The sequence below is a fragment of the Alligator sinensis genome, unplaced genomic scaffold (assembly GCF_000455745.1).
Source record: "Alligator sinensis unplaced genomic scaffold, ASM45574v1 scaffold59_1, whole genome shotgun sequence".
In the NCBI taxonomy this organism is placed as follows: domain Eukaryota; kingdom Metazoa; phylum Chordata; order Crocodylia; family Alligatoridae; genus Alligator; species Alligator sinensis.
The window spans coordinates 2147066-2156819 of record NW_005841878.1 but is presented as its reverse complement, the minus strand read 5'-3'; the positions used below and the strand labels follow the sequence as shown (position 1 = coordinate 2156819).

Below are 9754 nucleotides of genomic sequence, written 5' to 3'. Positions count from 1 at the left end.
CCCCTGGGGGGCGGGGCGGGGGGGGCCTCCCCCAGCCGCGCCTGATTGGATGAGCTGGGGACAAGCTTCACCCCTTGCCCCCAGCACGTGGCTGGGGGAGATGCAGCATGGCCCGCGCCCTGCCCGCATGCGTGGTGGACGGAGACATGAGGTAAGTTCCTGCGCGGAGCTGGGGGCGCCTCAGGGCCGGCTGGGGCAGACGGAGGCACGGGGTAAGTTCCCATGCAGAGCTGGGGGTGCCTCGGGGCTGGGTAAGGGGGGTGTGTGTGTGTGTGTGCACGCACGCGCTTCCTAGCACATCCCAATAGCTGCTTTGGCTCTGTCTGCTGCAACGCACGTGTGCACATTTCCAGACCCATTTCATTGTCACTTCCTGCAACTTTATTGGTGTCAAAAGTCACGTGACATCACTTCCTGATGTGATGTCACTTCCTGTGAGGTCTTTGAATATGGCTCGCCAGCCCACCGGGTGATAAAATGTTCGTGATCCTGCCCCACATTCAAAAAGGTTGGACACCCCTGGCAAAGGAGTACTGATGCCCATTTAATTTATGGCACGGGAATACTGACAGCCCAGGAGTGGACCAGGTTTTTCAGCAGCGGCAGGCAGGGGCTCCAAGGTGCAATCCTGTGTACTCTGGGGAATACCCAGGCAGGATTGGGACTCTCAACTCCTGAGTGTGCCCGCCCAGATTTTCTTGCTTACCAAGATGGATCTCTGGAAATCTCTAGGACCAGGGAAATCCCTGTAAGCAAGGAAAGCTAGGCAGGTGGTCCCAGGGCTAAAAAGGTCCGATTCCTTCACAGGAATTCCTGGAGTGCACAGGACCAGGCCCCTCACGAACTGGGAGAACATGTCACCCACTGTCTCATAGCAGTGATGGGCAGAACAACAAACAATGCGTTTCATCTGATGAGGCAAACCAGCAGTGTTGGGATAAACTATGGTGGGATATATCTGCTTCATTTGGCAACCTTTATTTCTGTCCCTTCAAGAGGCTAGATGTTTTCAAGTCATCTACGCTATATGAGATGCATTTTCATCTTATACTACACAAGGAACTGGCTAAAGTAACTGCAGAGTAATGTGCTGAGTAATATCCTTACTGCGAGCAGTGATGTCATGTGGTGTAATGTAACAACTATGAAAGCTGGTCACCATGTGTCTTGTGCAAAGATTCAAGGAGTTGCATATTAACTTCTGAAGAGCCACATGTGGCTCTGGAATTACGGATTGGCTACCCCTGCTCTAGAATATTACAGTCGTCAGTGAAAGTCCATCTGGGAGGCAACCCTAATCTGGTTTGGTACTGGAGTGACATCTGCGGACACTGAATTCATCAGTAAAGGATTCACGTTTCCAACAATTAGAGCTAAAAAAGCAAATTTGTAAGAGCTAGACTGTAACCTGATCACCAGCTGGGATTATTCCACTTCTCTAGTAGTTTATGAAAACCCAGTTGGCTTGTGCTATAAACTGAAATGAAGGAAAAAATGCATCCAAATGTTCTGTTATTTTCTACAGTATAATTTATGTGCATAATAATTCTATAGTTAGTATTATGTATGTATGTGTAAAAACAAAACACTTTCAGGGAACTGATTAATCTTTTTTTCTAGGTCTTGTTTAATCTTCCCTCTTCTAACTAAACCAGCAGGCAAGATAAGATACAACTCTTCACATACACAGTTCAGTTAGGTAAGAATATCATCACATAGACCAGTTAGACTCATTGAGCAAAGTTTCATGAATAGTTGGAACTGTCAAAAGCAGCACCTTTCTTCTGTTCAAATAAGCAGAAGCAACAGCATATCGGACTGCCATCAGCATAGCTCTGTAGATCAGTCATCTGAGACCACGCTTAGAGCAGCAAGCTGTATGCTTACCATCTCCCAGAATAAGTGTCACCTTCATGATATCTGATTATATATGACTAGGAATAGCAGGATAGTTACTCCCAGACATACATGCATACTGCATAGTAACATGACAGCTAGACTATCCTTCTCTGCTTCTAAAAAAAAAAAAAAAAGGCAAAACTTACTGAATATAAACTAGATAAATATTAAGGGAACTTCCATTCTGAAAACCTGGAGAACATGAAGTCATTAGTCAAAAGTGACCGGCAAGTCTTATTGCCACGCTCAGACGCACATTATAAATAGGAAAAAAGACTCCTAAATGTATGACATCAGACATTTTTGATATAGGAATATAGCACAGCAAACATTAGGATGATTAAGTACTTTGGAGGAAAAAAAATCAGGGATAATATGCATTAAAACTATGATCTTACTAAGATGTATGCTCAAGAGAGCAACAAAATATATACATGTCAAAGCAATGATAGGACTCAACCTTTACACATGCTAAATTGAGATAGAGTTAGTGTAAACCCGCAGTAATAAAAATAGACTTCGTTTGCCTAAAGAAGACTGCACCAATAAGAATCCCCTTTCTTATAGCTTCTAAGTAGAAAGACGGTAGCATATGTAGTAATATATTTGTGTAGAGTAAATGTCTGTCAAAGACAGAAAAAGGATTATTTAAATGTAGACAAGAAACTTGCTGGCAATAATATTAAGAACTAGACTAAGAAAATAGTGATTTAAAGGATTCTACCATATTTACACCTCTCCCTGTTTTCTGATTCACCATGTTCTATCTACAGCTTTTTAAAGAATGAAGTAAAATACAGATACAATACATAGGGATGACTAGTCTTGGGGAGTGCCTCTCACCCTGTGGACATAGTACACACTGGAGAGTATGCATTCTGAAACCCTCACTACAGCAGTTCATAGAATAGCATACAAAAAGAGGAGAGGCTGTTCATAAGTGATTTCAAAAAATCCCATCTGTTCTTTTATGAGTTGACTAAGCCCCATAGAGAAGTGTTGGTGGCTTAGAGGAGACATTGAAGGGAAATAAACTAAAATTAAAATCAAGTGATAGGTTTCCTATTAAAAGAATAACTTTCATAAAGGAATATACATTTCTACCCCTAACACATTAGCTGAGCAACAGCTTCTTAGTAGTTATTCAAATGATATGAAGAGGCTATTGAAATTACATAAAAACAATAGTGCAGAATATCTGCTGTTAAGTTTTACTTTTCTGTGAGGCTACTTACGTCATCCTCTTTGGTTCCACCCCAGAAATTAGTCCCACCAGCATAACTTGGGATGTTTAGCACAGCTATGCCTTGAAGACTGGGGAGGGGGATGTACTGTCCATCACACTGTAATGTATAAAAGGCTTTGTGAGATAAATGACTTGATAAAATAATCAGCTGTTTATAATACACAAGAGTTCCAAATGGTGCTGGCAAGAGAATATAAAGTCATTAGTAGCTCTACATAACTATTTTAGTGACCTTTATATAAATCTACTTCCCACACCGAAGAGCAGTTCCAACATGTACTTATTATTGCCATCCTAAGCAAGCTTTCTTTTTTTTTTTCTTTTCTTTTTTTTTTTTTTTTTGCAAACCTGAATGGGCATATATCTGCAGCAGACTCTTCAGTAGTCAGAAGGTAACTCTCTCTATCCCTGTTCATGTTTTTGTGTTAAGCACCAGTCTCCATCAACTAACAATGAGAGCATTTTTTGCATCTTCTTCTGAAGCATGTGATGCTGATTGCTGTCTCTGAGAGGATACCAGATCCAGTATGTGATAGTAGGGTGGGCACATGGGGAACATGCCCTGGGTGTCACCGATGGTGAGGGGGGAGGAAGGGGCACCTCACTCTCCCCTTGGCTTGCACTTCCTGAGTACACATTTAGTGATGTGGGCAATGTGTGTCATGGAGTGCAAGGTGTTCTGGGAATTATAACTTTATAGAGTGGGGTTCACTACTGCGGAGGGTAGAATTAATCCCATTTTTTGCCACCATGGGCTTTGGCAGCAAAAAAATTGGGTGAATGTTCCCCCCAACAGCAAACTCCATTGCCACTGTAGATAACTACAATTCCCAGAGCACCTTGCACTTCATGATGAACACAGCTCCTGATGTTGTGTTCTGCTGCTCCTGCATATCATCTAACAGGGGAAGGATGAGAGGTGATTGCCCTGGGGATGTTACGCCTCAGCAGTCCCCTATTCTATGCTTTCCAGTAGGCTGATTCACATTTGAACATTGACATGGACAAAGATTTTTCCAGTATTTTAATCATTAATGGAACGTTAAAGTGCTCCTGACGGTTGGTATTGTTGAAAGAGCATTAAAAAGTTAACTTAAAATGAGAAATCATTTGAGGAATAGGTTTATAAAAAATTATAAAACATTAGTGAACATGTAAAATGTATTTTTTAAATTTAACAAGAAAGAACATGTAAAGAAGGAGAGACTATTTTCTTGGCCAATTGACTATACTGTAGTATTTATTCCATTTGTTAAGCAAATAATGACAGAAGCTATCACCAGGCACTTATTTGTTAAACTTGGGATAAAGACTAGTTGGCAGCTTTATACATCAGAATCAAGAGAGACAAGTTTGCTAAATAAAATGAGGAACAGTACTTCACTGAGATTTCGCTAGACACTACAGAAGTCATAAGTCATCCATTTGATAAATAGAATCCCAGCTCACTGATGTATTCAGTGTTACCAAAGTGCTATTATTTAAGTAGCATCCAATTTCTGTTACGTGAGAAGACTGGATTCTACACTAAAGAGCTTTATAATATAACCAGATGGAAACAGATAAGGTTGCAGGGGAAGGAATCAGTACATTAGAGCAAAAGCAGTAAAGTTAATCAAAATTTTGTTCGCAATTACATACGTGGTTTATATGTCACTACAGTAAATCAACATCTGACCTAGTGCAGACATGGGCATGAAGTGCTCACTCCCAACTACTATCCTATGTTATAAAGGGAATTTCCACATAATTTTCCCTGCATTTACATTTTCCCCTTCCATGGCATTCAGGGATCTTACAGCTAACAGCTGGTCAGAAGATGCACAGAAAATTCCAAACTTGGGACAGGTGGACAGTATTTTTATACTTGTATGGCTTCTTCTGCCTCCTTCTCCTCTTATCTTAGTGACTAAAGCTTCCCGATACATGGAGACAAGGGCATGTGGCTTCAACTGCCACCTCACATCTTTTTCTCCTTGACTTCCTCCTTCCCACTGCTCACCGCCTCCCTCCTTCCCACTGCTCACCCCTCTTCACCACCTCTGAAAAAACAGAAGCAATTCTAATAGCTTCTAAAAAATGACACTGAAATTGCTGCTTGATACTGATCTCACACTGGTTTACAATCAGAGTAAACCTCCAGACTTCAGTGGAATTACTACGAATGGAAAATCAAGACATAGGACTGAGAGTCAAGAGTCTTGGATTAAGTTCCCAGGTCTACCACAGACTTCCAGGCTAGTTCTAGAATCACTTAATTTTCTCTCTCACATTCTGCACATGTATATTGACAATACTTTCAACAATGTGTCAGTCACATATTTAAAAGCACTAGTAATTGGGAGGACTTTCATGCTAAATTCTAGGACACAAGGTATAAAGGATAGCAAACATTCACCTTTAAACCACCCTGCTTGATTACTGAGGTTTCTGATTACTCAGAAGTATTGATAAATGAGAAATTAGAAAATTTGGTTTCATTACTCAAAAAATGATAAATAAGAAATATTGAAAATACAGTTTTGTAAAGTAAGTAGAAGATATGGAATTTATTTTTAAAATGTCCCAAAACCTACTAGAAATATCCTTAGTATTAAAAGTGAATCCTATTTTACCTGAGTGGAAAGCCAAAACTTAACATTTTTATCAAAATATAGCAAGATTAGAAAATATAGAAATACCACTTGTAAATTACAGCATAAAAGTATTTGTTTTCAAGACAAATGTAATTCTATTTCACTTTTCAGCACTGCACTTAATCACAGCACAGAGCACAGCAGTGATCATTAGGCAAAACAATACTATGAAACTTCCAGTGGCTGGTTTCCTTTCAAAAATACTCAGAAATCATTATGAAAAGGTCAGATTTGAATGCTAAAATATGTCTTATTCAAAAGAAATATTACATTTGTAGGTCCTTAAATTAGAACTCTCTGAAGCATACCTAATGTTCTTTCCCATCATTATCTTCACTAACTAAAGCATAATTCTCAGATAATTACTGAATCCTTAGCTAATGGCAATCTGCTTCAATAATACAAAACCCTTCTAAAACTTACTCAAGAGAAAAAGCATTACAATAAATCAAAATCTTTCAATTTAAGAGACATCTTTATGAAAATAATACAAACTTCTAAATAAAATATTTAGCACAATCTATAGGAAAACTAAGTGTATTGTCTGTGCCCATAAAACTCTGGATGAAAACATATAAATTTTCTAAATGCATGTTATGGATGATCTCTCGCTACCTCTGAAGTTGCTTAGCATGTGCATCTCCTTCTAGCTACTTGTATTATGGAGAAGGCTTACAACTGACATTAGAACTAGAATAGGAAATAGCCAGATTCAAATGATTTGTACATATAACTTTGCGGTTATGTCAAACCACAATATCTTGCTTCCTCTAACTGGTTAACTTGATACTGGAATCAGTAGAGTTTCTCAAAGTTCTGGGACTACAAGTTGTAGGTTCAGCTGTATCCATCCTTTATCCTGAACTCCTTTCTATCCATCCATCTTTACTACTACTTTTGAATCTTAGACTCCTGTCAGTGTTTCCAAAACGGAAATAGCCAAGAAAAATAGATACCTTAGCTCATATTGTTTAGCTATACAAAAAACTAGATAAAATAATCAAAATTCTTCTGAAACGTTAAGCATCTATGGTTTGGAAAATCTCAGAACTCTCACAGGGTATGGACACACACAATTTAACTGTTCCCAGAACATCGTCCATTTGGGAACTGGTTCACTAACGTCACGGTTTAGAGGTGCCCATTTGTACACTGCCAAGTGTCTGAAGTAGAAATGTCATTTTCAAGTACTGCAGTGCTGTCAAATGGCCAGCAGGGGGTGGGAATGAGTCACTAACCTAGCATACATGGCAGTGGCAAATGCCCAGGAGTTTCCCCAGTATCTCCTGAGTGGAGAAGGAAGACCCCAATTGATTAGTGTGAGGTTGCTGGACCCCTTCCAGGCTTCCCTTAACAGGGAGATAGGTATTCTGGGGCCTGCCCTAGGTCTCTGCATCAGACTGCAGCTTTAAAAAAAAGACTTTCCCTAGGAAGTACCTTAATTTCAATTCACCTACTCCCTCCAGCTGTGAGGTTGCTGGGTGGTGGTTGCACTTTTAATGACAAACACGTATCAACTGCTGGGTGTGGGAAAACTGAACCACTGTACAACAGGAGCTTATTACCACAGACTGGCTTGGTCCACTGTTAATTGTAGGTGTGAACACACATAACACTTAGATGGGGGCAGGGGCACCCTCCCCACCCACCTGAGCAGTACTAGAGCAGCCAGTTACCATACAGAGGTTGGGGTGGGGGGCAGCTGAAGAATGGTGCAGTGAGGAAGGCATGGAGGACTGACCAGACACTACTCACAGAAAGCTTGGTGTCTACATACAACACCAAACCAGGTAGAGAGAAATGGTTCAAAATAATACCTACATATTTACTCGAATATAAAACAAGCCCTCCCATTCTCCACTCAAATGAGCATGGGGGGAAAAGCTCCTCGTCTTACAATCACATACAAGGAAACCTCATTAAATGCACTGTATAGCCTTAAATTGCTGCCAAAAGCAGCATATGCTCAGTAATGGAAATTGACTATGAAGCTGATTAAAATACAGCCAACACTGAGCATGACTATAAAACACAGGACCCACGTTAGACAAGCATACTAATGGGAAGCTACAACAAGCCTCAGTTAATAAATCCCATCCAAATAAGTTATATGGCATTGCTCACTGTGCTCAGCCCCCCTCAGTGCCAACTCTTTTTCAAGTCATGGTGAGCCACTATGTTGAATACATTTTTACTTCCCTTTCACTCCCACAGCTGAGCTGTGATTTTCTGTCCCATTTTCAATTATTCCTTTTTCTTTACCTGCCTTAAATGTCTGGCAAACATCACCAAACTGTCGGCCCCTCTCTCATCCTGGAGTATATGATTAGTGTAGCCCTAGCCTCCATGAAGTGAAGCTGGACTGGGTTGCTCTGCACTTCATCTACATATAAAGTTTTGGGACATCCCAGACTAATGATAAAAACATCCAGTTCCAGTCATGAATAGGTGGCTAATTACTACATGAATCCTTTGTAGGTATTCTGTGTAGGATGGTATATCTGGAGTACACACACATACTGAGCAGTGCTGAGCTATGGGATTGTCATGGCTTGAAACACTGTTGACTCTGCTGAGCCCAGCCCAGTGAACTATATGGTAAAATCATGAGCCTTTTGGCTTTGGACTAATATCATATATAGTTTGTACTCTACCTGAGGAGGTACAAAATGTTGCTTAAAAGTATATTTGTGGAATACCTGTGCTAAAACTTGCATCAGTCTTAAAAAAAAGAGAGAAAGAAAGAAAGAAAATGCATCAATTCATCCTTCAGTATTTTCAAATTTGCTCCTTATTTTTCCAAGTGCTCAGAGACAGCAGGGTTTGACAGGAAGAGAAGGGGAAAGGGGGAAGAAGTTGGGGGGTGGAAAGAGGGCAAGGGAGTCACCTGACTGCCTCCCCACTATTTATTTTCCCTGGTGTAGTAGAGGGAGGGAGACAAATCCAAGGCAACCCTCCAATAATTAGATTCTATACTTGGAAAATTATAAATGTATTAATTTTCCATATATAGAATCTAAGTATTGCGGTGGTAGTCTTATATTTAGCATTGTCTTACATTTGAGTAAATGCAGTAATTACCCAGGTATACTTTTGAAGTGTTCCAGCAGGTCTATAGTGTTCTAAACTGACTTGTACATCTGGGCACTTAGTCTAGACCATATTTTAAAATGTCTAAGTGTTACGTGTGTTCACATCCACAGATTCAGCTTGGATTAACCTAGCATCTACCATGTTTCACACAATTTATTTATGAGAAGTAAATTTTAACAGTTGCATGAACTTGGCATGAAAAAAGTGACATTTCTAGGTCAGAGCTGATCAGTGGGTAGCCTGAGAGCTACATGCAGCCTTCAAGGAGTTAACATGTAGCCTGTGGGCTCCTATGTAGCCACTTCTCCTCTCATTGCTCCTGCTGTTATAGTGTTCAGGGGCTTTGGACTCCTTTCTCATTTGCTTTCTTCTTCCTTTCCTGCTCCTGGGAGCAAGGTGGTGTAGTCAGAGGGAGGCCAAAAGGAGTCTGTGCTACTTGTGCACTGTGCAAAGCCAGGGGAGCAGGACTGAACCATATGCATGGCAGGAAGCAGGGCCGAACTACATGCAGTGAGAGGGCAGCTGGCTGCTTGCATGGCAGGGAGGACCACATGACTGCTGCCCCCATAGTGTGTGGCCCAATGGTGTGCAGTCCAGAGTGTGCACGGTCCCCCACCACCTGGAAGTTAGAGAGACCTGTTCTAGATGATCCACACTGCTCTGTACTGTGTTTTAATAACCAAACTAGACCAAAGCTGTAAAAAATAAATAAATATTTTTTACCTCAAGTTGAACTTTTTGTTCTAAGTTCTTATAGGTCCTTTGCAGTAATTCTTTTGTACCAAGTACACCATACCACATCATATTCTTTGTCCGGCTTCTGGAAATAAGGAATAAAAATTCATGTACTGAAACGTGATTTGTGATGTACATGCATGTT

At 40.6% G+C, this 9754-nt stretch overlaps 1 protein-coding gene across 12 annotated transcripts in view; it reads right to left on the bottom strand.

Annotated features, from left to right (window-relative positions):
• Positions 1-9754, bottom strand: part of DGKH (diacylglycerol kinase eta) — a 110182-nt gene that overhangs the window by 32893 nt on the left and 67535 nt on the right. For all 12 annotated transcript variants that reach the window (XM_025196158.1, XM_025196165.1, XM_025196166.1 and 9 more), the window contains 2 exons: positions 9598-9694; positions 3135-3242 (listed from right to left, as the gene is read on the bottom strand). In XM_025196158.1, the coding sequence (XP_025051943.1) occupies positions 3135-3242; positions 9598-9694 (205 nt within the window). The remainder of the gene's footprint in view (positions 1-3134; positions 3243-9597; positions 9695-9754) is intronic.